This window comes from Cervus elaphus, chromosome 7 (genome assembly GCF_910594005.1).
Source record: "Cervus elaphus chromosome 7, mCerEla1.1, whole genome shotgun sequence".
NCBI classification, from domain to species: Eukaryota; Metazoa; Chordata; class Mammalia; order Artiodactyla; family Cervidae; genus Cervus; species Cervus elaphus.
Genome location: NC_057821.1, coordinates 10,526,400 through 10,553,402, shown reverse-complemented (window position 1 = coordinate 10,553,402; position 27,003 = coordinate 10,526,400). Strand labels below are relative to the sequence as shown.

Below are 27,003 nucleotides of genomic sequence, written 5' to 3'. Positions count from 1 at the left end.
AATACCTGCCATTTGTAGAACCAGCAAAGCCAGTCTTCATTTCAAATCAGACTTACTTTCTGTTAGGAAAAGGTCTGACTTTATTCTTCCTTTTAAACAAATAATTAATACTCATTTTAAAGAATATTATAAAATCACTGGGAAATAAATTACTAACTGTAGCTTATAAAATAGGTTATTAAAAGTCAGCCATGATTAAAATTATATAGATCTAATATTAATATAAAAACTGTAAAACCAAGATGGTACTTTTTCTCATTGTATAATTTGTAACGATGCCATAAAATGTATAGCTAAATCTGTTAGTTAATTTATTAAATGAGAAGTAGGATAGAAGGTGTGTTAGTCCCTTGGCAAATACAGGTATCCACTTGTGTTGAACTCATGTCTGGCTTTTGGGAACAATTAAAGAATCATGTAACAGAAGAAAGAAAGAACTCCAATAATTTTGTTACACTTCATGATCAAACTTATGTATTTAATAAAAAAAGGGTTTTGGTAGGAAATAATGGTTTGAGCAGCTAACAGTTTCTTTTTTTTTGTTAGCAGGTGGTAGAAAATAGGAAACATTTTCTAAGATGAAATAAGAGTACTGATTGTAATGGGAATATTTTGTTATGAAGCGAAAAAACAACTCCTTCCTTCTACTCCTCAGGTTTTTACACTCTGGGCCATGCATCAAGATTCAGTGTAGGTGAGGGAAACACCTTTCCTTTGTAAAGTAAGACAAGGACTATGGTGAAAGAGGAGCTGGAATGGAGATAGCATGAATATATATATGCTGGCTGGCTCTCAAACAGATTAGTTTCAGGGAAGATCTCTTACAGAAGTTGAGGAACTGGAGTGTTTTTGCTTAAAACTCTCCTCAGATTGATTTCCTTGCCCAGGTATCCCTTGGAAAGTCTTCACATACTTTAGGAAGATTTCCTTGGAAAGTCTTCATGTGCCTCCCTTTAAAAGGATTGCTTGATATAGACAGACCCATACTCCACTGGTCGTGACTATACATTATTCTAGGACATAATTGCAAGTGTCCTAGAGAGGAGGAGTAGGCTTGGTGTGTTTGGAATAGAAGAGGATTAGGAAAGAAGTCAGAGAAGATGACCCCAAGTTGATGTAGTCATTTACTATGATCCTGGATATGGTCCTCAGCTTTGCAATTCTAAAAAGGTGATTTTTGTCAGTCAACACAAAGGTGTGAATCAAACTTACAGGAAGTTAACGTATGAAATAGAATGCCACTGAGTTAATTTATACTCATAATCACCAAGTAAACTGGATTCTCTCTCCTTGTGGCAGATCCATGTGGAAAGATCAGTTGTAATCAGTCTTACATGAGGAATGCAGATCTTGAGCATGGCTATTATTATCCAGCTATGATAGCCTAATACTCGATGATAGGCACATAATAGGAGCTCAGTAACTGTGGAATAGAATGCACCCATGTGCTTTATAGATGTGTGTTTTTTTAGATGCATAGTTTTTGATTGGGTTGATTTTTCCTTGTTCCTCTTTAATGGCTATATCACGGAACTGTTAAATCCAATAAAATTTCATGTCATGGAACATAATTGCAACAATCATCTCTGAGCCTAGAAATTGAGACTGTTCATTTTTAAGAGATTAGAGATTACTTTCCCAAGACCTATGTACTAATGTTGGTAGTGGCTGAATGATCTTTATTTCAGAATATTGTTTGTGACCAAGAGTGTACTGCATAAAAAGAAAACCTTGGTGACTCTGTGTTGGTACTTTGCTAGACATGGGACATCTAAACTAGGAAGGTGAACCATGGTTAGATTTTTGTTGTTGTTTTTTATGTGGACCACTTTAAAGTCTTTATTGAATTTGTTACAATATTGCTTTTGTTTTACATTTTGGGTTTTTGGCCCTGAGGCATGTGGGAGCTAAGGGATGGAACCTGCACTGCCTGCATTGAAAAGTGAAGCCATAACCACTGGTCAGCTAGGGAAGTCTTATGGTTAGATTTTGGGGACTATATTATGATGAGCAATGATACTCCAAATTTCTTGCACTCAGGATAGTTCTTGATACTGCTTTTTGAAATAGACAAGCCTTTTCAGATTCTAAAATCTTTATGAATAAGAAGGATAAATGAAAAATTGGGGTAAGTCCTGTCTGAAAGCCAGAAGACACATTTTCTCCTCAAAGCTTTTTTCAGCTCTAGGGTAAACTATTGAGACAGGAAAAGATGCCAAGCTGAGGAGTTTCATTTAGTATTTTAATAATAATTATAAAAAGGACAATACAAAATCCAAACATTTCTTTTTACAAGCTCAGATACATTTTTTCCCCCAAGTGCAAAATACTCTATAAACTGCATCATTTATTGTTGTGTAGGAGATGTTTACTATATCGGCAGCAGTGGAAGGTAGATATAAATACAAATACTTTGAGATTTCTTCTGCATTAAAAAAGAAAGCCTCCCACATGGTAATGATTATTTTCTGAAACTTAAGTTCAGCTCACACAGAAGAATGTTTTCGGTTTGTCTAAACGGTTATAATCTGTGTTGTCTAGATAAGCTGATAACAGAACTGGGGGTTCTAGTCCCTGTTATCACATATTTTTGTAGAGGGTTCCTAGTCCAAATAATGGCCCAAGGACAAAGTATGCTACCTTTGAGACAAGTCAAATTTAAGGATATCCTTGTGTTGTTTGCTTCCACTTTTCTCTTACAATGCTTAAGAAAGAAGCCAAGCAGGTTAACATTATTTTCTGCTTATGGTCAGTTATACTTTGTCTCCCTTTCTCTAGTTTGAGCCTGTTATATTGAGGTTAAGCAGCAAATACAGAAGTTTCAGCACTCTGTGTTTTCTGACATTTTGAGATACGGCCCCCTAATCTCCAGTCACCTCAAACATGTGTATGGAGAGAACTTCTCAGATATGAAAGCTTTCATTAGGTCTAAAGACTAGGGCTATATTACTGAACTTTCAGCAATGAATCTGAGCCTCCAACACCTCAAACTAATCCAGTCCTGAGGGAGTCAGAGCAGTCACAGCTTGATGTCAGCCTCTGGGAATTTGTAGGCCTGGGGCAGGGCAGTTCAAGTCCAGGCTCTGGTCAGTTTTCTCCTGACTTTGTTCCTCAAGGTTTTGGGAATGGGCCTGGCCCAATAATACAAAAAGATGGAGGAAGAGAAGTAAAAAGAGATTGCCATGTTGCTGAAGTTCTAAGTGCCTTTCTGATATGCATCACTTGGTGCTTGGAGCCCTTGAAAGCATGGCTACCCATTCTGAGACTCAAATCAGGACAGGTTTTTGTAATAAGATAAATGAGGCCTCAGTTATATAGGGTCAATACTGTGACCCTACAAATACCTCTTGGCTTGTTCCTGAAGGGTTCCCATTTACACCATCTTCCTACTTCCCTACACTGATAAAAACCTCTTTTTCTGACCTGTAAAGGCCTAGAGAGTCTCTGAAAGTGAACCCCTCCATCTACTAACGCTTTGTTTCATTCCCCTGGGCCTACAGAAGCAACTTTGCCTGGATTCTTAACTCCCAACTTGGACAACCTAAATTATAAATCAAATCTGGTGGACATGAGTAGGTCTTCATCTGGTCTCCAGGATCTGTCTTGACATTAGTTAAGAAGCTTGGTGGTCTGTACTTTCCATACTGTGGAAACCATTTGTAAGGCCCAGAAACCATGGAATAAACAGTTAGAGGAAGTGTGTTTCTGTGTATGGGGTGACGAGAAAGGAAAGGAGAGCAAGGAGCCAGGCCCTGAAGGCATGCATTGGGAAGCACTCTGGCTTTGAGACAGATGCAAAATGGTAGGGAGAGAGGAATCAGAAAGTTATCCTAGCTTCCAGTGGAGAATGAGGATGGTCAAAGTTGGTTAAAGCAATTTTCATGGCATTTCCTGCAAAGTGTGGATCCTTCTCCTAAATGACCTGCTTGGAAGCAACCATTTTGTATCTCTACAGCAGAACCTTCTTTGGCCCAGAGAGACAAAGGCAGCCAGATACTCCACCCCCAGTTAGCCATGGTGTTGGCTAACGGATGTCAGTGGATCTAGCTGTGACATTGGTTACCTACTGCCTAAGGTTGGTGAATGCTACTGACTTGGGGCGGGAGTCGTGGTGGGGCAAAGGGGAGCGCATGCTGGTTCCTTTATTTACCGTTGAGCCTCTTTAAGGAACAATAGCTTGAGATAGTCATTAGAAGTGAGCCCTAGGAGTCGACTGTTAGCTTTTGATTGAATAGGGGTACAGCTTTGGGGGAACTAGAAGGAGCAAATGGAAAATAATTTTACAGGCAGCAGTGACTGAAGGTGGAGTGTGTGAAGGATCTGGACTTGGGCATGGACTTGATTCTTCTTCCTTTTGAAAAGCAGTAGTTGAGGAAGCTAGGCTTGAAGTCAGCTCCAAGAGGAAATGGCAAACAGGGGTAGGCAGAATGGCCAAGGTCAGGCAGACAACTCCATGCCTGGCTAACTGTCCTAATCTTGGCTCCCACAGCCTTGTCTCTGGCCTCCGGGCCCTGAGTCAACCTGTCCCCAGGGGTTGGTCCTGGTCCTCTTCCACGCGCACATCAGGGGAAAACCGGATGAGAGCAGGGGAAAGATGGAGGCTTTCCCTACGTGGGGTGGAGAATCACTGACCACTTCCATCGGCCTCTACAATCTTGAGGTCCATGCTGAATCCATGGAGGCACAGGGATGGTGGGATTGGTTTAGCAAACACAGGTCCCTCTCCTTAATGCTCCACCAGGTCCCACACATCAGGTGTCTCTGCTGGCGGAGAAGAGACAGATCAGATGCTCCAGCACTCGAGGCTCATGAGATTCAAAACCTTTTTTCTTCCACTCCAAACATACACTCTTCTCTCTTGGGCAGCTATAAATAGGGTTGTTCTAATAGAGGAGAAAGAAACAAAAACAAAAAACAAGACCAGAAAACAAAAACCCCTCCCTCTAGTCAACATAGAAAGACTCAAAATGATTGCACTTATTAGATGTGGACAAGGTGGGCAGAAGGCTCGCCACGTGCACACATTCCTCTTGCTGCCCACGGCCTGGGGCCAGAGGTAGGTGGCTGTGGGCTGGCTACAGAGCAGGGTCCTCTTTGGTGGAGCCCACAAGCCATCCAGGACTGCAGGGGAAAGACAACTCTGGGGGCAAGGCCCAGACTGGCTTTTGGTCAGCAGTCATGTTTCTTTAAGGGCAACACTTAGCATGGGGAGTGGGGCTCCCCCAGGGAGCACTCAGGTGGGAGTAAGGGAATGGCTGGGCCAGAGAAGACAAGTAAGAAAAGGGATTAGTGTTTGAGGCTGGCTTCCAATTGTTCTGTAGTCTAGTCCTTTAAAGGACACATTTTCTTTTTGTTTTCTTTTTTGGGCAAAGCTTGAAAACTTGGTTTCTGTCCTGCAGAGAGAGTCTGTCTCGGGGAGCAGCAGCGGCATATTCAACATGGTAATTCCTGCTGCTCTTCTTCATTCAGTTGGTGTCCACTAGCCAGTGGTGTGGGCCTTTTGTAAGCCCTCATGCACTGGACCCCAGGCAGACATGGGCCAAGAAGGAGAGGAGCTGCACATAGACAGGAAAGTTGACTGTCTGGGCAGTCCAGGGCTCAAACCAGGTGTCCCAGAGGACGAGTGCTGGCATTAAGCCTGTAAGTCAAAGGCTTCTTTGGCAGAACCCTGGGCTATTAGAATATCCCTGGGGGGCACAGTCAGGGGACATTTTGGCTCCTGACTAGCAAGGCACAACCTCTAACAGCAGAAGCCCCTCCTCCCCCTCCCCCAGTAGACCCACTTCCTTTGTGGGCCTCAAGCACCCTTCTAAGCTGACAGGGCCGAGGACGTGGGCTGGTGAAATGGGCAGTGTGGCTAGTGAGGGGAGTGGATTACCATCCCTCCACCCCTCGGGAGAACACAGCCAGCACTGAATGTCTTTTTCAGGAACATGTAGGAAGTGAGAAAGTAAAGACAAAGAGCAAGGCCAAAGGAGACATGGAAAGGAAGCTAGAGGAACAGAAAGGCAGAGCGCTTAGTCTATATGGAGATTTTTTTTTCCTCTCCAAAAAGAGAGATCAGAAGGAGTCCCTCATCTGAGGGTGGGGGCTTCGAAACCTGGGTCTTGGGCCTGGGGCACTATTTGTAGGGCCTCAGGAAGCTGGAAACTTTGGAGCGGAGCAGCTTGATGAAGGACTTCGGCAGCATCTCCTTGTGCTTCTCTGTGTACTTGAAGTAGTTCTGGGGGTGGGCCAGCACCTCGAAGAAGGCTTTAATGAGCTTCTTGTCCTGCAGAGGATGGCAAGTGGCAATATCAGCATCAGTGTCAGTGGTGGGAAAGAGGACCACCGGCCTCTACCCAGCAGCAGCCCCTCTTGATGCTTAATAGGCATATCCAGAAGTGAACTCTGGATCCCATCCTCCTTAGAATTCTACAACTCAAGTCAGTGGCAGTTCATCCTTCCATTGCTTAGTCTCAGTCTTTGGAGCCATCCTTGACTCCTCTCTCTTACTCACAACCACGGCAAAACCTGTTGATTCTACCTTTAAATATATTCGGGGTCCGACTGCTTCTTACTATCTCCACAGCTACCACCCTGTCCAAGACCATCATCTCATTTGGCAATGGCCTCCTAACTGGTCTCCGTACTTCCACCTACTTTTGTCCTTCTACAGGCTGTTCTTTCTCCCTACTCCCAGCAGCAGCAGAATGACTTTCTGTTCTTAATTAGATCATGTCCTTTTTCTATTCTAAACACTTCTCTGGTTTCTTTATGACTTAGTAAAGCTGAATCCCTTGCATGCCCCATCGATGGGATGTGATCTGTGCCCTGTTGTCTTTCCCGTATCCCCCCTTGATTCTTCCTTGCTCTGCTGAGCCACACTGGCCTCAAGGTTCTTGAACATGCTGTATGGCTCCCATGCTCCTGAGCTTGGAATGATCCTCTCTTGATCTTCTAATAGGTAGCCTTTTACCTCATTCAGGTCTCTTCTCAGAGGCCTTTCCTGACCACCCTGTCTGAAACAGCAATATCTTGTGTGGAGAGCCTACTGGGTGCCAAGCACTGTGCATTAGGACTCAGCTCTTCTGGCTTTTGAGCTAGTGTTCTTCACATTGCATCAGGAGATTTTTTAAAACAGGAGGTGGAGCTTCCAGCCTCTCATCTCCACTTTAATCAAAATGGTACCTCTGCTTTATGCATTGGAGTTCACAGCGCATTTGAAATAAGGATTCAGATGCTCTAAAAATTTTTGAGAAGCATAGCTGAAATATTCTTTGCAGTCAGCCAGTTCTAGGAGATTTTTGTCATTGTGTCTCATTTTGATAATAATAAAAAATTATTTTATTTATCATAAAATAACATTTTTTTGCATTGTAGTTTATGAAGGATAATACTGTGACTAGGACTATAGTTTCTTCAGTAAGATATTCTCAAACTGGGATCCATGGACCTGAGTATCCAGACCACCCTTCAATGTTGGAAACATTTATTTTCCTTTAAAAGAGGTCTATACTGAATTAACCCTGAGAAACACTGAACAGGAGCACTGTTTTTCTCTGGGAACTGAGGAGGGAGCTCCCTGCCAGGGGAATGCCAAAAGCATCTTTCTAAACCTCAGTTTCCATTTATTTCTTGGTGGAAGAGGCAGAGGACATTTCATCTCCTCATCTTCCCTTTCCCTTCCCCCAGAGTGTAAGACAGTATGGCTGACACTGCAGTCAGATGGGTTTGGGCTCAAATTCCAGCTTTACCACTGGGGCACGTTCTCTAATTCTCTGTGCTTCAGCTTTCTCATTGGTAAAGATGAAAGGCTTTTTATTAGGAATGATGCAAGTACCTACTCCATAGACCTGTTGTGTATATCAAAGAGAATATTCAAGTAAGCACTTAGCATATTGCCTGCCCATTGTTACATGCTCATTAAACACTGGCCGTCATTATTGGTAATATTCACTCGCCTTTAAAATTTCCTGGTGGTTTTCAGACGCATAGAGCCGGCCATCTCGAACAATGTCTTCTACCAGCTGCTCGTAGTCCTCTGAAAAGTCCATGAAGGGGAGGGGCTGATGAGTGAGAACTCTTCCTCCTCCCTTTGAGACCCTGGAACCGCCCCTTCCTCACCCACCTCCCTGGCTTTCCTGCCTTTGCTCACCATCATAGGTAACATAGGGGATCTGGAAGCCACGGGCGCTGTTGGCTTCACTTGTCTTGAAGTTGATCCAGAGCTTCCTAGAGCGGGCTGTGAAGGCGATGGGGCGCTCGTAGGTCTGGCAGGTCTCATAGGTGGTAATGGAGGATGGGGAGGCTGAGAAAGTAAGCAGCAGATCAGGAGAGAGCAGGGCAAGCTCCCCCAGTCCTCCTAGAGCGAGGACTCGGGCTGACAGAGGCCTCCCTCATATGTGTAGCTCCCCTAGCCCCCTCCATACACATATCCTTTCTCACGGCCCTGGGCTTGTTCTTTGACACCCAGGCACTCACACAGTGTGAAAAATTTAACATTTAAATGGATGGAATTGCAAAAATACTAGAATAGGAAAGTAACACATGTAACACTATTGGAATTCTACTCCCAAAGCTGGCTTTCTTAACTCTGCCCTCCATTGGACATGTAGCATTCATTGCTATTTTCCTTTGCTCCCAAGGCCTTACTCATCATTGCCCCAATTCTTTTACCACCAATTTTCTCTCTCCCGCCCCCAACCAGATATGGATTGCCCTTCCCTGGCCCAGCTCTGCAGCCACCCACAGTTCTTTCTCATGACGAGGACGTCCCCACACTCGTCCTCAGATGGCAGGAAGATCTCGGGTACCACGATAAGAATCTTGCGCTTGGGTGGAGGGTTGATGTTCCAGACGCATTCCACACCAGCTGGGTAGTTGCCTGGGTAGTTGGGGGACTCGATATAGCCAGTGAACTCACCCAGCTCTCCACCACACTGGCGATCTGTAGCCAAGCCCAGTGGACAAAGCAAGAAAGAGAAGGGAAATCAGTGGGTAAACAGGTTGGGGAAATTGAAGAGTTCTGAAGTGGAAATCAGACACATGGAGTTCATCATCTCCTCCAAGTTCTGGGTTCCTCTTCCTTCCTGCCCTATTAGTACCTTCTTGCCTCACTTTACCTGTCTGTACCTCCCTACTACCTGTCTCCTTCCCCTCCAGGGAGAGGGCACTTCAGGGCCCAGTCCAACACTGTTGTTGGACTTGAGTGTGGGTGGGCTGGGGAGAGAGGGAGGGTGGGACTGGCCTGCCTATCCACCCCCTAGCCCTGCTCCATGCTGGTTCACTACCCTGCCCACCTCCCACTTCTTCCCATGCCCACTGCTCCCAGGCCTCTCCACCCCATCTTCCACAGCCTGGCCTGCCACATACTCTTGCACTGGGTCACACTGGTGGAGCCATCAAAGTCAGTGCTTGTGTTTCCTGGACAGCGGGTGCAGAAGTTCTGACGGAAGTCAGGCTGATAGGAGCCCATGGCGCAGCGGATACAGCGGTGGATGCTAGTGTTGTAGTAGTGCCCAGGGGAGCACTGGACTGCAGGCAGGGGGGAGGAGCAGGGGTTAAGATGGCAGGCAAGCAGGAATTCTGGGGCAGGGACACGTTCATCATAGAGAATAAACAAAAGACACCAGAGTTCCTTCTGGAGTCCCAGCCTTCCCTAATCACGGCAAAACTGAAGCCCAGGAGAAAACAAACTAGACAGAGTGGTTGGTTACAGTGTCAGTCCTGTTCTTTCCGGCACTAGCACAGCCACACACCTATAGAGGAACTTGTTGATAGCTTTGAGGGGAATGTGGCACCACTTTTCCAAAGCAGAGGGTTAAGTGGAACTGTTACTTATTCCCCAGTTCCCAGGCTTGGGACAGGTGTAGGGTCAGGATGGGTCCTGTGAGTAGGATGGTGGGGTTGGTCATGCAGCTGGGACTTTAGTGGCTTGGGGAAGATGGTAGGGCAGCATACTTGGGTCTACTCTGGGGACCTGGAGAGAGTCTGGGAGGTAGTTGGGGCTGGGGATCCTACCAGGGTGAGTGGCCCACTCACCTTTGGTGTCACAGTCTTGGAAGGAGATGGCTCCCTCGTGCTTAGTGGTGAGGCCCCCACCGCACGGGAAGCACAGGGTCCGTCCTGCTTCAGGTTGGTAGGTGCCACGTGGGCATGGCTGGCAGGGCTTGAACCCATCTGCAGAGTGTTGGCCAGGTGAGCACTGACCTGCAATGAGCCAAGGGCCCGACTCTGATGGGGGTGGTCCTGGTTATCCCCACAGGGTCACCCAGTCTCAGGGGACAGAGGCACACACAGATAGGATGTTGACGAGGAGAGTGGCCTGGAGCCTGGGCCTGCCCTTGGGAAGTCCCATGCCCATGGGCGTCCCAGTGCCCACCCTACCCCACTCTGTATTGTTTGTTCCCCTGGCACCTGCACATGTGGTGACGTTGGTGGCTCCAAGAGGCCCGTGGGCATCACTCCCAGGGCAAAGGTCGCAGGAGAGCTGCCCTTCTCTCTCCTGGAAGGTGCCCGCTGGGCATGGCACACACTGCTCCGTCTGGCCGTGGTAATACGTTCCCTGCGGGCAGCTGACTGAGGGAGAGTCGGCCGCGCTAGCCACCCACCCCCACCTATTTCCCACCACCCGGGTCTGGGGCTCCCCTACCCTCTCCCCCAGATTCAAGGAGAATCTCTTGGTCTGGGGACAGACAGAATCCTGCTTGGGAGGCTCAGGGGCCAAAGCCATGTGTAGGGGTTGGTAGCTTCACATGATGGCCCTCTAGATCTCAGTCTGGGACCAAGGAGGGGAGGATGATGGGCAGGAGGGTCTTGGCTGCCTCACACCTTGAGAGATGTAAAGTGTCCTGCTCTGAACCAGACCCAAGCTGAGCCTTCCCTACTCCCCGCTCCCCAGCAAGCTCCCTTACCACACTTGGCCCCAGAGCGGTGCTGCCCAGGCCTGCAGGCCTCCACTGGTTCAACTCGCTCCCCAGCCGCTGGGCCTGGCTTGTGGGCCAGCTCATAATCGAGGCCTGCCAGGCGCAGTAGGAAGCGGTCCTGGTTGATGGACTTTCTAAGCATCTTCAGGGATCCTTTTAGCCGCCGTTCCATCCGCTGTCGGAGGCAGGGCAGCCCACAGCCAGCTGGTGATGGATGGTGTTGTGAGTTGGAGAAGAAAGAGAGAGTGGTTGTGAGCAGGAGGGCGAGGGAGCAAAGCGAGGAGCTGGGAGGGGCTTGGGGAGAGGACTGGGTCCTCAGCTTAGCTTTAGGCAGGCTCTGCCCTTTCCCTTCACTGCCGAGACCTGCTGTTTGCCCACCTTTGCCCTCCCCTTTCCATCCTACTCCCAACGGTGTCCCCAGTCCCACCTGTGGTCTCTTCGGCCCTGACTTCTGCCTCCAGTTCCAGGGTGAGCCGAGTGACTTCCTTGCCTGGAGGGGTCCGGGCCCGCCGGCCCTTGCCCTTCCGAGAGGAGTCACATTTGAGGTGGATGAAGGTGACCTGGCAGTCAGAGCAGGGGGCGCCACCTAGGGAAGAGGCCTTGTCAACCTCAGGGGCACCCCCTGGAGACAGTGTTCTCACTCCTGGCTTTCATTATTCCATCCCAACCCAGACAGATCTCACCAGATCTTTGACTGTGCTTTTGGTCTAGGATAGTAATTAGTGGTGGGGAATATCCTAGGACTTCCTTGGACCCTCCACCTGCAACCTCTTCTTCCCCTGCTCTGTCCAGAATTCAGGGTGTTAGTGGGTTTTTGGAGCTCTCACTAAGCTGAGGAGTTGAGGGGTGAGAAGGGTTTGGTGGCCAGATAGCCCACTGGAGTGGGGTCCCCAGTCCACACCTGGCCCTGTGATTCTGCTAGTCTCTTCCGTTTTGCCTTTGTTTCGCAGGTGCAAATGGCACTTGGCGTCTTTGATCTTGAAGGAAGCCCGCTGTTTAACCGTCAGCACTGCAGCCTCTAGAGGGATGGCAGAAGCTCAGCACAGCCTGGGGGCCCCGTGAGGGTGGGGGTGGCCATAGAGGGTATTGGGAAGCTGGGGCTGGGGTCTTGGCCAGAGGAGAGGGGTTACGAAAGCCAAGAGCATCAGATGTCAAGGGCAGAGGGAGCAAGGCAGCAGGTCTGGACAAATAGTAAAGAAGGGGATCCAGGAAAAAGTAAGGCCAGGAGGCTTAGTAAGGAAGGGAAATCGGGGTTAATAAGCCAGAGAGTAGCATGAGACAAGGCATCTGGGCTGGTGCTCACCATGGCAGTGGTTGGAGTTCGTGCTGTTCCCGGCATGGCTAGCTCGGGCTGGAGCAGCCCTGGGGCTGGGGATGCCACAGCTCACGGTGAAGCCATTCTCAGACTCTGAGAGAAGGGGGCTGTCACAGCTCTGACCTGCCCCCTCCCCTCACTGGTTGAAGGAATCCAAGGGGAGCAGAGGAGCTGCCTAAACAGCCAGCGTTCCTCTCTGCCAGCCCTCCAGCAACCTCCTCTATGTACCTGGCAAAAACCGGGCCCGGGACGGGCAGGTCAGGGCACAGGTGTCCTTCTTCCCAGACCGGTTGCAGCTGAGCATGGCTTTTGAGGCACCAGGACTGCTCTGACACTTCACTGGCTCTAGGAAGGGGAGAGAAGCCTGAGGAAGAGAGGCTCTTCCTCTCCTACCCGTTCTAGTCTGTCAGTCAGGTGTGTAACTGGAGGAAGAGAATGAGCTACATGCAGAATTGCAGTTGTACATGGAAATGGACAAAGGAGTTATTTACCGGGAACTCCATGTCTCAAATGGCCACATTCTCCATCCCCTACTCCGTCATACCCTAACGCCACGATTTCCAGGACCCCAGCGACCCCCTACCCTGAAACTGCAGGGCAAGCTTCAGCCAGCAGAGGGCGCCGCCCACCTGTGCAGTCTTTCCCGTTCCAGTGCAGCCGGCCCTGGCCTGCTGGGCAGGTACACTGGTAGCTGCCAGGAGTGTTGACGCAGCCAAAGCGGCAGCCTCCCCGGTTGATGCTGCACTCATCCACATCTGGGGGAAGGAGGCGGGAGACACAGACAAACAATGGGGGGGGGGCAGGAGCCAGGATGTGGGCAGGGAGTGGGGGGCCTTTGGTTAGAGTTCCAGGTACCCTAAGATGATTCCCAGTCTGAGAAGAGTTCAAACCTAGGACCTCCTTCCCTTGTCTCTGTTCTCAGTCCAAAGAAGGACTGAGAAGGGGCCAAACTAACAAACTTTCTAAAGCTTTCCATACCTACCTAGCAGAGGAGTTGTAATCTGGGGGCTAAGGATGGGAGGCAAGGGGCAGTGATGGGGATGGGAGATAGATATTTTGGAAACAGGATGCTGTTCCCTGATACCCCAATGTCTCTACTGTCTTCATTTCTCCCATTTCCTCATGATGGATGTAGACATGGCAAATGCCCCTGGGGACCGTCCACAGACACAAGCCACCTCAGGGGCGTGTTCAGCTGAAAGGCGAGGAGGTGAAGGGCTAAGGGTCAGAGGTGCCGGCTTACCCCCACAGTGGGTGACGCCATACAGGAGGTAGCCATGACGGCAGAGGCACTGGAAGCTCCCTGGTGTGTTCACACAGATATGGTCACAGGTCCGATCAAAGGAACACTCGTCTATATCTGGAAGAGCAAGGTTTCAAGCCACTGCATCTGTCTTGGGGCCACTTGACCCTGTGACTCCTTGCTCAGGTGAAGGGCCCCAGGGAGGGGCCTTGGCTCTCTCCCTCAAACTGAAGAGTTCCTACCTCTGGCCCAGCCCTAAGATCAGTGACTCAGCAATGCCTACCCACCCCCTAAGCCCCTCCACTTGGAGTCTTTGAAGTCAGGAACTTTGAGATCTGTGCCTGTGGATTAGGGCTGCCATGTGTGGTTAGGCTGGTCGGATTCTGCCAAGGATGTGAACTGGGGTGAAATCCACCCCTCCGTCCTTGTTGAGCCATGTACCCTAGAAGGGCCGGTTTGCCAAGAGGAAGGAGCACGTTTGCTAGGTCACAGCACGACACTGCCTATGGAGACTCCCCACAGTGTCCTTTGAGCATCTCAGACTCTGGCCCTCTGGCCTCTGTGAAGCTCTCCTACCCTAGAAACTCTCCAGAGGCTTTTCCCTTGGCCCAGGTCTGCTCACCCTGGCAGTTCCTCTCGTTGATGAGAAGCTTATAGCCCTTCTTGCAGCTGCATTCGAAGCTGCCCACCGTGTTGCGGCAAATGTGGTCACAGCCCCCGTTGTTCAGGCGGCACTCATCTATGTCTGGGGAAGCAGGACAAAATAGAACCAAAGGTAATACTGAAGGCTGGGGACAAATTAGGAGACCAGCGCCTCCCTCCCTCCCTTGTAGAGACAGAGCATCAAGGAGAGCCCGGGTCTGCCTCTGCTCCTTTTTCCCTCCCATCTGTTCCTTCCCTCTTCAGGATGTCTGTGACCATTACTAACACCTTGTTTCTTGGGTCTTAGAACAGGAGAGATGGGAACGGGTGTCAGACCCTGAGGGAGTGGCCTAGAAGTAGGTGGGCATCTGACCTACAGAGCTAGTTTCTGCCCCTCATTCTGCCATTGATGGCCCCACTCCAAAAAAGCTGGTGGACAGGGTTTATCCCTTCACTCTCCCCCACCCCTGCCTGCCGTAAGAGCCTTCGCGGGTGGGGGCGGCAAAGAGGTGGAGACCCAAAGGGGCAGCGTGTCAGAAAGGAGGAGCTGGAAGAGAGGCCAGGCGGGAGGACCTCCAGGAAAGCCAGTGAGACTGGGGAGCTGCTGGGGGAGGGCAGGGGCCAGGCAGGGGGTGGACCAGGGAGGTCTGGAGAGACTCAGGCCTGAGGCAGCTTTCAGCACTGAGAAGGGAAGGGAAGGAGGGGGCGTGTGAGTGGCTTCCTTCCTGAGGTCAAGTTCCCCAAGCTGGTGGCAGACAGGACCCAGGCTACTCACCCTGACTTGGGGGAGGGGGGGCAGAGAGGGCAGTCTCCCACTTTACTCTCAGCATATCTGTCAGCAGTCCTTCCTAGCAGCAAACTTCTCAACCCTGGCTGTCTGACCTGCTGCCCCAGCCACATACGCCCCCACCCCACCCCGGCCCAGCCTCCTCCCTGGTCTGTTTGCCAGCTGCTGGGCTGAAAGGCACAAAGAGCGCGCCCAGCCTTCCTCCAGTCCCTCCACCTTGCGACCGAGGGACACAGATCTGATGAATCATTATTTTCAGTATGGCCCCCCCCCCCCCTCCCCGTTTTCCTCCCCATTCCACCTTTCCCCTAAACCTAGCTAATTAAAAGGAGAGGGAAATAGAATGGATGATCTGGGAAATTCTATCATAAGAGTAGCTAACACAGTGTCTACCATTTGCCAGGCACTCTTCTAAGACTTCGCATGTAGTTTATATGTAACTCGTTTAATCCTTGTAGCATTTCTGTGAGGCACTGCACCTTTACTGTGGTGAAACTGAGGCACAGAGATACTAAGGAGCTAGCCCAGGATCACAGAGCTAATAAGAGGCCGAGCTGGAATCTGGACCCAGGGAGCCAGGCTCTAACGTCAGGGCTCCCAACTGCTCCCCTAATCTCCCTCTGACCAGGAGATCCTTTCCACGGGGAAGGTCTGGGGAATGTGGGCCAAGAAGGAACACACCTGTGACCTTGTGCATACATAATCAGGGCGCAAACACCCTTCTAGACCCAGGAACAAATGTGAACGGCATGTTCATTAACCAAGAGGGTTAGGGACCCGCAGGGAGAAGAGGAATGAGAGTAAGGAAGATAAAGCGGGGCAGGGGCGCTAAGGAACTGGCTGGAGTTTTGTGTCCCTTGGACTGAGATGGGGAAGGTGGACAGGACACAAGCCTTCGTCACGGACTCAGTTCTTTAGAGTCAGGATAACTTCCGGGGGTCGAGGAGGTCCCATGATGAGGTGCCCTGTCTCTGGTCGCAGTCTCAGCTCCTTATCTTTACGCTCCTGTCCTCTGAAAACCCTTACCTTTGCAGGTCTTCCTGTCTGCCTGCAGCATGAAGCCCACGGGGCAGCTGCAGTGGACGCCCGTCGCTGCATCGTGGCACTTGCTGTCGCAGCCCCCGTTGTTGACAGCACAGGTCTCTGTTTAGGAGGGAGGTGGGGGATGGTCACCTGGCTATCAGCATGCAGGAGTCCCAGAGGAGAGGGCAGAGAAGGAACGCAGAGGCCCAAGAGGAGGCCCTGGCTGCCTCCCTGTGCTTCGGAAGGAGCATCAAGTGGAGGCTCCCAGCCCCCTTCCTCCCATCACTCCCAGCCCCCAGCCCCTCACAAGTGCAGCCAAGCAGTCCACTTCCCTGCCCCCTACTTGATTGAAACAAGGTGGACAGCAGTGAGGCAGGTACAAGCCAGAGCTGTCAGGCAGGAATGTGCTGAGGGGGTGGAGGAGGTGGAGAGGGGAGGGTGCAGGGAGGGAAAGCTAAGTAGGGGTGGTTCTCACTGCCAGGGAGCAAACAAGAAGGGGCAACAGGAGTTTCCTCCTCTCTCCCCCGACTGCCTCGTTGGCGGGTGGGGTCACGGTGGGACAGTCTTGAGAAGAGTGAGCCTGGTGATTCCTAAGACAGCTGAGAGATGACCATCAATTCATCTTCCCCTTCCTCTCTGCTCAGCTATCTTAAGAAAGATCCCAGAGGAGACAGCTCCTACTCCATCATTCCCCAGCCCCTTCCTGGCTACCTCCAACTCCTCCCAAGTCCTCTTAGTTCCAGATAGAGATAAGCTGGCTGTTCTGTTGTTATTTTACTTTCCTAATGGGGAGATACTGTCTAGGCAAGGGGAAGGGGCAAAAGGAGAAGAATCCAGAGGTGAAGGAAGGACATAAGAAAGTAAGTGAGAGAGAGAACTTCAGAGCCTGTCTTCTGTTGCTCCCCTCTTGACTGAAGCTTTCCCTTTCCTGAGAGGTTGGAGTTGGGGGGAATAGAGATGGGCCACACTCCCTATTTTCTGAATTCAGAGCAGGAGAAAAATAGGTTTGAACTGCAGCTCAGGAGAGTGATATGAGCCCAGGAAAAAGAAATCAGCTCAAAAAGTGCAAGGCCCTGACACAGGGACTATGAGGGAGGTGTGTGCCATCCTCTGGTGGGGCTTAGAATTCTCCCATTAGAGAGAGAAAACCCTGAGGCTTCTGCCATGGAAGAGAGGAGGGAGGGTCTCAGAGTCAAGAGAGCTGAGTGAGAAAAGCCCTGGAGAGCACTGTCATCCTGAATCTCCCACTCCTGAAACTCAGGCGCAACCCACGGCACTGAGGAGAAGAGCAAAGTAAAGACTCAGAGAAAGCCCACCTCTACCTGGGGGTCCCTGGCCATGCGCTGGGCCCGCGATGCCTAGGTTTGGGGCAGCCACAGCGGGAGCGCCTGTGTGCCACTCCCACCTCAGTCTCCTTAGGTTTCCAAGACCAAGGGAGGAAACTGGGAGGGAACCCTGACTTCAGGCTCCAGGCCCAGCCACCTCCACAAGAGTGTTCTTAGCGTGAGAGGCCCTCTAAGCCCTGGAGCAGGGAGGGGGAACAGAGATCCTGCACCAAGTCTGGTCACTTCTGGGGGGTCCCTGGTGGGGAGCAGTACAGCCAGCACAGGATCATCCCAGGCTGGACCAGGAAGCTGGGCAAACCTGCCCGCCAGCCCAGGGCAGAGCTCTCCTGAGTGGCCTCTCTGGCTGCCCCAAACCTTTGCTCCTCAGGTCGTGCATTAAAATCACGGTTTAATCTGTGCTTATTCTGTGTCAGGCACTTAGTAGACGCTCTAGCGCGCTATCTCCATCATCACAGGAACACTGAGAGAGGACTCTCACTCTCCCTCTTTTATAGACGAGTAAGCTGAGGACCAGAGAGGAGAGGAGCTTGCTCAAGGAGGCACACTTAGAAGGCGGCAGAGCCGGGACTCAGGCTCAGGTCTGTCTGAACTCACATGTCGTGCACTGAACCGTTATGGTGGGAGAGGACGAGGGGTGCGGGGTCTGTGAGCTAACACGGGTAAGAACCCAAGAAAGAGACCCTGAGGAGGGGATGGCACCTAACCCCACCCCACCCTGATCTCAGGTGGCACAGCAGGCATGCCGGCTGCGTGGAGCTGGCGCGGTCTTCAGCCGTGTAGAAGGAGGGGTGCGGCAGATAGTTGGGAAGTGGGGAGGTGTTAGAAGCTGGGTGAGGAAGAAGGTGGGACAGAGGAACATGAGAGGAAGGAGAGAAGGAGAGTGACAGGATTGCAGAAAGAAAACCGACATGAAGGCTTCTGGCCCAGCTCCTGGGGACTCAGGTTTCCTGTCACTCGATGGGCCCAGTGCTCAGGCTGCTGGGGAGCCCAGTCTGGCTGGGCCCAGTGGGCATGCGGTTAGTGGGAGCCCCAGAGGGTTAGCCCTTCCCCTAGCAAGCCAGTGAGAGCAAGCGGAGAGAGCAGACATATTTACCATTAGAAACGGCCTGAGGGGGGACGTGCTGCTCTAGCCGCCTTTCCCCTGTTTGACATTGTAAAAAAGCTGTTTAGACGCTGGGCAGAGCTACTGTGGCCCTCTGCGCCCCAACCCCCCCACCCCCGCAGGCCCAAACCACTGGCCCCGAATGATGAGCTCTGAGATTCCTACACTTTATTCCCCAGCCTCACCCTGCCTGGTACCCTCAAAGAAGCCAGGCTCCCACCAAGCAACTGGTGGGAAACGGAGTCTTGGGGAGGAGCAGTCATGGTCCTAGTACTACACAGCATGCCAGAGGTAGAGCTGGGATGCAACTTCAAGTCTTATAAGCTGCCGAATCCCAAATCCCAGAGGGCGCCCACCCTTACTGCTAAACTGCACTGCCCTCTCTGTCTCCCCACTAAATCTGAACGTCCTGATGGCCCCAAACGATGACGTTTCCTCCTACCAGGGCTGGGGAGAAAAATGAGATACAGGTCAAGGTAAAATAAGTTCTTCTGGAGAAGAGGGAGAGGAACTTGAAAAAGACATAGAACCTTGGAACAGCCTCATTTGCTCTCTTCTGCCTCACTTGGCCATGGCACAGAGGGTGGATGGGTCTTGCATTATAGCAGAGCTCAAGCTTAATGGGAGTATGTTCAAAGCAGCCATGCCCGGGACTATCTAAACAGAAAGAACATCAGAGAGGTACCGGCCTCCCATCCATGGCCCCGTCGTGACACATGCAGCTTTTCTTTGGGGACTGCATGCAGTTTCTTCTGGGAGTCTCTAAGGGTGTGTAAGTGTGTCCAGGGCATCGCAGGAGGTTTGGAAAGCAGAAGAATTAGACTTATGAGGGAAAAAATGAATGGAGGTGGAACAAACCAGCCTTGAGAAGGCAACATGAGGACCCGAAAATGTTTGAAGATTTAAGAGAGTTAGTTCAGAGGGAAACATGTAGCAAGAGAGAGTTTAATTAAGGAACTTTAGAACTGTGTGTGCAAGTCTCTGGAGCAGGTACCTGAGGGAGGCCTTGAAGAGCCCCACCTGCTCCCCAGTCCTTGTGTCTGGTGGAAAGGCAGTGCTCTCTACAGAGACAGAGGGGTTTCTGGAGTGAGATGGGATTCAGGCTGGTTCTGAAACAGAATGTCTTGTCTCTGATAAACACACCAAATGACTGTGTTCACACCTTCCCATCCCCAGCATGTTACAGCCCATGAGATGAATGGCCATTCATAAACACCACACAGGACAAGCTTGCCTCTGCCCGGCTCGAGACACAGCCTTTCCCCCTGCCCACACTCTCTACTTTCATTTCCACTTTGCCAAGGGGACATTTTGTCCCATCATCTTTCTCAGCACTCTGTAAGCACATAGTAATTGTCCTTCACACACACACACACACACACACACACACACACACACACACACACACACACACACACACACACACACACACACACACACACACACACACACACACACACCCCTGAAGATTTAGGGAATTAGGAATCAAAGAACTGAACTCATCTGTGGACCTAAAGATATGTGAGGTAAGGCCTAGGAATTCAGGAAAAGGGGTCCAGGTATTAAGAAGACCCCAAGTCAGGGTGAGAGGGTAGAATTCTAGAGTTGGGGAAGAAATGGGAGGACCCTAGACAGAGCTCCACTGGAATATGGAGGAAGAGAGGAGAACATGGGGGCCTGGGGGGAGGCCTGGAAAGGAGATTTGTAGGAGGACAGCAAGGAGAGACAGAAGAAAGAGGAAGATACTGGAGCCAGGCAACCCCACTTGTCTTGTCCCAGGAAAGGGCACTCTGCCCCACCCTTGAGTGTGGACAGTGGGCTGTGACAGCTCTCATCTCACCACACTACTCAACTAGGGCCTCTGGTCAGGCTTAATTCACCGACTGCCCCATCTTTTCTCCCCCTTCTCGACCACAGCCTGGGTCTGCAAGCACCTCGGCTGATAGTTCCAACCTGCCAACACTTCATCCTGCATCAAGAGGATGGCAAGGCTCCTGGGGTGGGGGATGCAGAACCAAGGGGTGGGGAAGGAGGAAGGGCAGGCGAGCCCTTCACTCTGAGTCATCATTCACTAGACCTGCCGCCGTCTGGGGGCTTCAGCCCGCTCCTCAGTGCTCCTAGTGCAGCACCTGAGCCCTGCCTCGGTGCTCCCCCTCCCCCGGCCCCCATCGCAAGTGCACTGAGCTCTCCGCGGCCTCACCCACCAATGCACGTCTTCCCGTCGGCGTGGAGCACAAACTTGACGTGGCAGCCACACCGGGGGCCCTGCTCCGTGTCGTCGCACGTGTGCTGGCAGCCACCGTTGCCGTAGTTGCACGTTACTGCAGAGAGGGCAGGGGGCCTGTCAGCTTGCTGCCCCCGGGCACCCTGACTCTCCATAACGCAGAAACTGGCCCTCGAAGCTAGCTGCCTCTCCTGCACCCATCTCTTCCCACTCCTGCTGCGAGGCCCCACGCCCTTCCTCCCCCACTGCCATCCCAGTCAGCTCACATTTACAGTCCCGTTGGTTCTTGGTGAGCTCGAAGCCAGGGCGGCATTCGCAGGCAATACCCCCTTTGGGTGTCTCCCGGCAAATGTGAGCACAGCCGTGGTTCTTGTTCATGCAGTTCATTCCTTCTAAAAGGGAAGAAGAGGGTGGGGGTGAACATGCTGTGCCCCTGGGCCCCTAGAGGAAGAGATACTAGAAGGGAAGCCATGGGCCTCAGGAACTGGGACAATTTCTCGGAGGCTGTAGCACAGAGGAGACTGACTCTCCCCCTCACAGGCCCCCTTCCTGGCCACCAAACTGGTGTTAATGAGCAGAGCTCATAGCTACTCTGAATGATACATCCAGGCCTCCTAAACTCTACATGATCACCCTCTCCTTCAAGCAACTAAAAAATAGTGTCTAATAGTTGCCCAGCATTGTGCTTGTACTGGGTAGATCTAGAAAGGACCCAGAAAAATACAAGACATGATCTCTTTTTCTCAAAGAGTTTACAGTCAAACTGGGAAGAAGATAAATAACATTTATTACGTGAGTGAGGAGTAATTGGCACAGGTCATTAATATGCATTTTATTCAACAAATATTTATTAAGCTCCTGTTACAAGCAGGGCAGCATATTAGGTTCTAGGGATACAAAGATGAATTAGGCTTAGTCTTTGCCCTTGGGGGTGGGCAGGGGTGGGAGGGTGATGGCGGAGTCACAGAAAGAGACAACACGTGCCCCACCACTCCCGCCTGACGCTCCAGCCCAACCCAAGGAATAAGGCACGGGCGCGGTCCAGTGACCTCAGTTTAGGGTTCGGCCATCTATCGGGCTTGGCAAAAAAGTTCATTTGGGTTTTTATGTAGCATCTTATGGAAAAGCCCAAGTGAACTTTCTGGTCAATGCTCTACAGTGAGGAGCAAACCCACCTTAGATCTGGACGCAGAGGATGTCCCAGGGTAGCCTCGATCCCACTGTGACCCCCAGCCCCAAATGAATTCAATTCTCCCAGATTTCACTCTAAGCCAGAGCATCTGTCCACAGAGCCCTTAGGGTATGACTGGTTCAGGAACAAAAGGGGCAGCGGAGGGAAACCTGGGGGTACTGAGGGAGGGCTCCTGAGCAGATGGAGAGAGGAGCGTGGTGGTTCGGGGCCGCGCCCCCACCCCCCACCCCCCACCCCCTCCAGCCACAGGCTGACCTTCCGGCCGCTGGATGCAGGTGTGCTGGTTGTCGCTGAGGAAGAAGCCCTCCCGGCAGTGGCACTCGTAGCTGCCCATCATGTTGACACAGCTTTGCTGACAGCCGCCGTTGCCCTCGGCACACTCGTCCACATCTGCGCGGGACAGGTGGCTGGTGAGGCTGCCAGTGCAGCCGGGCCTCCCCTGAAATCCAGCACCCAGCCGGAGGCCAGGCAGTTCTCACACCCCACTGCCACCCTCAGGGGGCGGCAAGTGGGGAGGCGACATGCGAGAATGGCCCACTCAGGGGAAGACATGCCTCTTTTTCCCTCACCTGTTGAAACTGGGTCTGAAGGCAGAGGAGATCAGGAAAGGAGGCAGAGCGAGAGGAGCAGAGATGAAGACAAGGATGGAGGTTGGTCAGGGGCAAGACCTGTGAGCAGCTGGCAGTGATGAGCAGCCAGGGAGTCGGGGCTCTGTGTGCGGGGAGAGCTCTGGCAATGGTGCTGAGGTTGAAGGGGGCGGGTGGGGAAAGGTAGTGAGCCTCAACTCACTGTGGGGCAGGGACCACTTCTGTGGAGGGACCATGGCCCTGTCCTTCCTCCCTTTCTCCCATGCCTGGGCTTGCTGCCACATTCCCTAGCCTTTCTCCTATTTTGGTTTAACAAAACAAAGTCTGGTAGCTTGGCGGAGAGGGATGGGGAAAGAGCTGCCAGGCCACACCCTAATTACCAACCCCAAATCACCATCCCCAGGCTCATCCCGGGGCTCCCGTTTCAATGCTCTGACTCCATCTCATGCTTCTTACTACCCTCCTAAGTTCATAGTCCTTCTCTGTTTTCCTTGGTGCAGGAGGCATCAGGGAGAGGGACCCAAAAGGACCAATCTAGCTCCAAAGGAACCTGACTCCTTAGGGCCTTCTCTTCCCCTCCTCTCTGCTGAGCCCCGAAACCCTGTCCTTCACTCTTCTGGCCAAGGGAAGAGGGGCCCAGACCTAGCAGGCTCCTGCCTGAGGAGTGCACCTGGGGAGGAAAAGCCACGGAGGCGTCCCTGGTTTGCCTTGTTCGCGTCCCATCTCCTACGCCCCTGACTTCTCCCCATCCCTGCCTTCCTATCTGACCCTGTCCTACATTCCGCCCTTCTGTTTGCTCCCTTCTAGTCCAACCTTGTGATTTTGTGACTCTAGCCAAGTTCTTTCCTACAATTTGCAGTGGAGAAACTGAGGCCCAGGGCATGGATGACTTATACAGGGTTCCCCTAAAAGCTAAAGGTTAATAAGACTTTGAACCCTAACCCTAAGGTTAGGGAAGCATCATCACCATCATTATTCCTCCTGTTTTCTGAGCACTTTGCATGTCCTAAGGATGGTACAGGGCTCTTTACACACATTGTGTCATCACACTGCAGCCCTCTGGGTGGTTATTACCACCCCTGTTGCCCAAGTCTGCACGGCGAGCAAGCAGCAGAGCCAGGGTCTGTCTGGAGCCAAACCACCTTCCCACCATGCTCCACCCGCTGTGACTAAGCCCACTATTGTCATCTCCTGGCCCTTCCCCTGAGAACACTTTCGAGCAGCATCTCTTTAATGTTTTTCATTCAGAAGGATTTTTTCATCCTCAGCATCTTGTCTCAAAGGGGAGGCTGACCTTGTTTTCTATTTTGTAGGAATGCAGCTTTTCGTTTACTTTTCCTGTAGTGCCTGAGAATGGGAAATGCTGAAAACATCTCCTTCTCCACAAGACATCCCCTGCCCACATCCCTTCAACCCTCGCTCACCCAGACAGTTGTGTCCATCATGTGCCAGGTGGAATCCGTCATAGCAGGTGCATCGGTAATTGCCAGGGATGTTGACACAGTCGTGCACACAACCTGCATTATCCTCCCGTTCACACTCATCCACATCTGTGGGCAAATAGTTGAGGCAGCTGGACCCACCTGCGTGCCCTGGGCTCAGCTTTATGGTGTTTTTTTAAAAAATATAAAACCTCTGTGTGTGTGTGTGTGTGTGTGTGCTTGTATGTATCTCTGTTTCCATAGTTACTTTCATAGCCTACAAACTATTTTGCATTTAGCTATTTTCATCTAAACTTCAGTCATAAACATTTTTACATTTCCATCAGATCTTTCCAATTATCACTGGACATGGTTGCAAAATATTCCATTATGTTGCTACATCATAACTTATTAATCCCTTTTTTCTATTGTTAGATTCCTTCCATTTATTTTGCTCTCATAAATGCATGAAAAACATCTCTTGTATATTGTTTCTTTGAATTTCCTTTGAATAAGTTCCTAAATATGAAATTCCTGGGTTGGAGGGTATAAATGACTTCAAGATTCCTGCTAGGTATGACAAAATCACTTTTCAATTTATAATGTCACCAGGAATTAATGAGTATACCTTGTCTATTGAAGTCTTAACCAACACAGAAGGTCATAAATTTAAAATAAAATCTCAAGACTGCTTTAATTTGTATTGCTTTAATTATGAGGAGATGTGTTTGTTTATAGTATGAACTTGCCCTAGGGTAAATTGTCTGTTCTCATTCTCTTTGGGCATGGCGTAAGGGTCTAAAGACAGAGGTTCCAATAGCAGGGAACCTGAGGCCTTAGTCCCGTGATCCTGATCCCCTCACCCAGTCAGGTTGTATGGCTGTGAACTGTTCCCACCCGGGCCTGAGCGTGTATATATGGTGTCTTTGTGCAAATTAGAAAACGATACCCTCTCTGGGAAGGAGTTGCTTTCCTCTAGCCCCGTCCCCACGCCAGCAGGGAGTGCAGGGCTTCGTGCACGGCGTGGCCAACAGAGAGCGGGGGCACGGCTTCCCCCTCTGGCAGCTCCCCCTTCTCCAGGTACCCTCCCAGCCTCACCTTTGCAGTGTTTACCATCCCCCGTGTAGCCAGACTTGCAGATGCACTTGTACGACCGTGGGGTGTTCTGGCAGATGGCGTCGATGTGGCAGTTGTCGGTCCCTTCCACACACTCGTCCACATCTGGCAGGGGCAGAAGGGACACGTGAGACCCTCTCGGTGCCTTCCAAGGGGTATCTTGAAGGTGGTTCCTTGGGGCAAAATCCCCTCTCCTCTACAATAGACAGCAACCCCTCCAGAAGCATGTGGCCTCCCACACCTCTCTGATTTCAGAGTGGGCTGACCCTGTAATTTCAGGAATTCAGAAAGAACCCCCACTCCCCTCAAAAATACTTAATCCATAATGACAACTGAAATTCCATCATTTGAAACACTCCTCTTTGGTTTAAAAACAAACAAAAAACCCTTGGACTGGGTAGGTAGCACACTTAACTTGATTAGAAACTTTCAACCTAGGGTGAATTAGTTTACCTTTCTGAGAAGCAGGCTTAAAGGGAGGGGCAGAGAAAGGCATGAGGACAGTGGCCTCTGGGCAAGTGGCAGTGTCCAGTGACTGCTGGTAATTAAAGGAGGAAGAAAGGGAGACGGGGCATCTGAGGAATCTTCCTCTGCCTCACAGTTGTTTGAGACCAGGCCTGCTCCCACTTGCCCACCATGGCGCCAAGAATCTTTAAAGGAAAGAAGCTCCATCCCGGAAGATTTGCCGAGGCCCCTGTGCTGTCAGCAGCAGAGGGACTAGGAGCTGGCAGGGGCTGGCACCAGCAACCCGAAGCCTGATAAGTGCAGTCTTTGCAGCTCTCCAGCTGACTCATCCAGGCCCATCCATCCCGCCACCCTGAGTGCTTTCATCTAACCCCAGGTACACCTCGCTCTGACACGAGGTGCTCCTCACAGAGCTATGCTGAAGAAGGGGCCACCCAAGACCTGGACGATGTTCAGAAAGGACACAGGAGAGAGAATAATTTATCACCTTTGGGCAAAGACTGCAGCTTCTGGGGCAATGTTATGATGCCCATAAAGCTGAACTGAAATAGGGGGAAATGTTTCAGCCAAAATGCTTTATAACTAAAGGCTGTAGCGGTTCAGAGATGACTCAGCCCAGCCAAGAGGAGAAACACATGAGTAACGCGAAGCAGGATATGTTTGAGTGCCACGAGGGCATTAGAATAAGGAAAGGGGCTGCACATCAGAGTCAGCTCTCCTAGGAGATGCCCAAGTGCCACCCCCAGAAATGCTGGTCAGCTGGTCTGGGCCGAAACGTGGTCATCAGTAGGCTTCTAAAGCTACCTAGGTGAGTCTAATATGCAGCCAGGCTTGAGAATCTCCACTATAGAGAAGATCAGAAGAGGAAGAGACCACTTCCAGCTGTGAACTGGGAAAACCCAGGATAGTGTAGCAACCTGCAAGAAAAAATTTTTTTTTCTTTTACTTGCAGAAAATGATCATAACTTCCAAGTGTGATCTGTGGGCCACAGAATTGCTTAGCTTTTGTTAAAATGCAGGTTCTAAGGCTCGATTGCTGACCTACTGAATCTAAATCCTTAAGGTGCCTGATATATTTTTTACTGAATGAATGAATGGACCAGTAATTGCTCCAATGTATAGACACCCATGAGTCCTAGCTTGAAACAGTTATCTGTTATCTTTTATTTCAAGTACTTCAGGGGCAGGACTGAGGCTTCCTAGGGCTAAGAAGAGAACTGAAATTTGGAAGAGTGCTCTCAAACACCTGCCTCAAGTCTTCTGGGCTTCTGTTCAGCTCTGCACTCTACCCTCCAACTCTCTTTGACCCCTCTGCACAGCCCACCACGCCCAGTGACTTAATTGCTGTAATTCACATTTATGTATTCTTCACCTCCCTCAGGCTCTGCAGTGATGGTGTCTGCCTGCTGGTCTACCCTAGGAAGTTACCCCAAAGTCAATGGATGGAGAGGAGGGGGGCACAGAATTCTAGTTCATGGGAGAGGGCAAAAGGGACCTCTTTAGACAGTAAGAGGCTGCATGGAGAATCAGTCTGTCCAACTGATGAAGAGAAAGTGGTACTAAGAAACACTCTGTTGTAGAAAGAGCCTAAGTTCTGGAATTAGTTCAGTCCCAAATTCAAATTCAGCCCTGC

At 50.8% G+C, this 27,003-nt stretch overlaps 1 protein-coding gene and 1 long non-coding RNA gene across 12 annotated transcripts in view; one reads left to right on the top strand and one right to left on the bottom strand.

The window, feature by feature from the left end:
* LOC122696977 overlaps positions 1-27,003 on the top strand; it is a 57,747-nt gene that overhangs the window by 6,119 nt on the left and 24,625 nt on the right. Inside the window, exons 3-4 of one of the 7 annotated variants that reach the window (XR_006341968.1) lie at positions 17,758-17,841; positions 23,682-24,486. The exons of 4 other annotated variants lie outside the window; for them this stretch is intronic. This is a non-coding gene — a long non-coding RNA (uncharacterized LOC122696977). Of the gene's footprint in view, positions 1-17,757; positions 17,842-23,681; positions 24,487-27,003 lie in introns of those variants that run through there. 2 more of the 7 variants (XR_006341970.1, XR_006341973.1) reach the window with 2 other exon arrangements.
* The window catches only part of SCUBE3 (signal peptide, CUB domain and EGF like domain containing 3), a 35,895-nt gene continuing 11,120 nt past the window's right edge, over positions 2,229-27,003 (bottom strand). Inside the window, exons 2-23 of one of the 5 annotated variants that reach the window (XM_043907244.1) lie at positions 24,888-25,010; positions 23,793-23,918; positions 22,037-22,171; positions 20,856-20,978; positions 20,570-20,686; positions 18,357-18,404; positions 15,921-16,037; positions 14,088-14,210; positions 13,466-13,582; positions 12,852-12,977; positions 12,451-12,567; positions 12,211-12,315; positions 11,809-11,925; positions 11,335-11,493; positions 10,896-11,111; positions 10,399-10,560; positions 10,024-10,191; positions 9,355-9,516; positions 8,732-8,929; positions 8,138-8,290; positions 7,944-8,023; positions 2,229-6,271 (exon numbers count right to left, since the gene is read on the bottom strand). In XM_043907244.1, coding sequence (XP_043763179.1) covers positions 6,122-6,271; positions 7,944-8,023; positions 8,138-8,290; positions 8,732-8,929; positions 9,355-9,516; positions 10,024-10,191; positions 10,399-10,560; positions 10,896-11,111; positions 11,335-11,493; positions 11,809-11,925; positions 12,211-12,315; positions 12,451-12,567; positions 12,852-12,977; positions 13,466-13,582; positions 14,088-14,210; positions 15,921-16,037; positions 18,357-18,404; positions 20,570-20,686; positions 20,856-20,978; positions 22,037-22,171; positions 23,793-23,918; positions 24,888-25,010 — 2,942 coding nt within the window. In that variant the 3' untranslated portion in view covers positions 2,229-6,121. Of the gene's footprint in view, positions 6,272-7,943; positions 8,024-8,137; positions 8,291-8,731; positions 8,930-9,354; positions 9,517-10,023; positions 10,192-10,398; positions 10,561-10,895; positions 11,112-11,334; positions 11,494-11,808; positions 11,926-12,210; positions 12,316-12,450; positions 12,568-12,851; positions 12,978-13,465; positions 13,583-14,087; positions 14,211-15,920; positions 16,038-18,356; positions 18,405-20,569; positions 20,687-20,855; positions 20,982-22,036; positions 22,172-23,792; positions 23,919-24,887; positions 25,011-27,003 lie in introns of all 5 variants that reach the window. The other 4 variants (XM_043907243.1, XM_043907246.1, XM_043907245.1 and 1 more) reach the window with 4 other exon arrangements.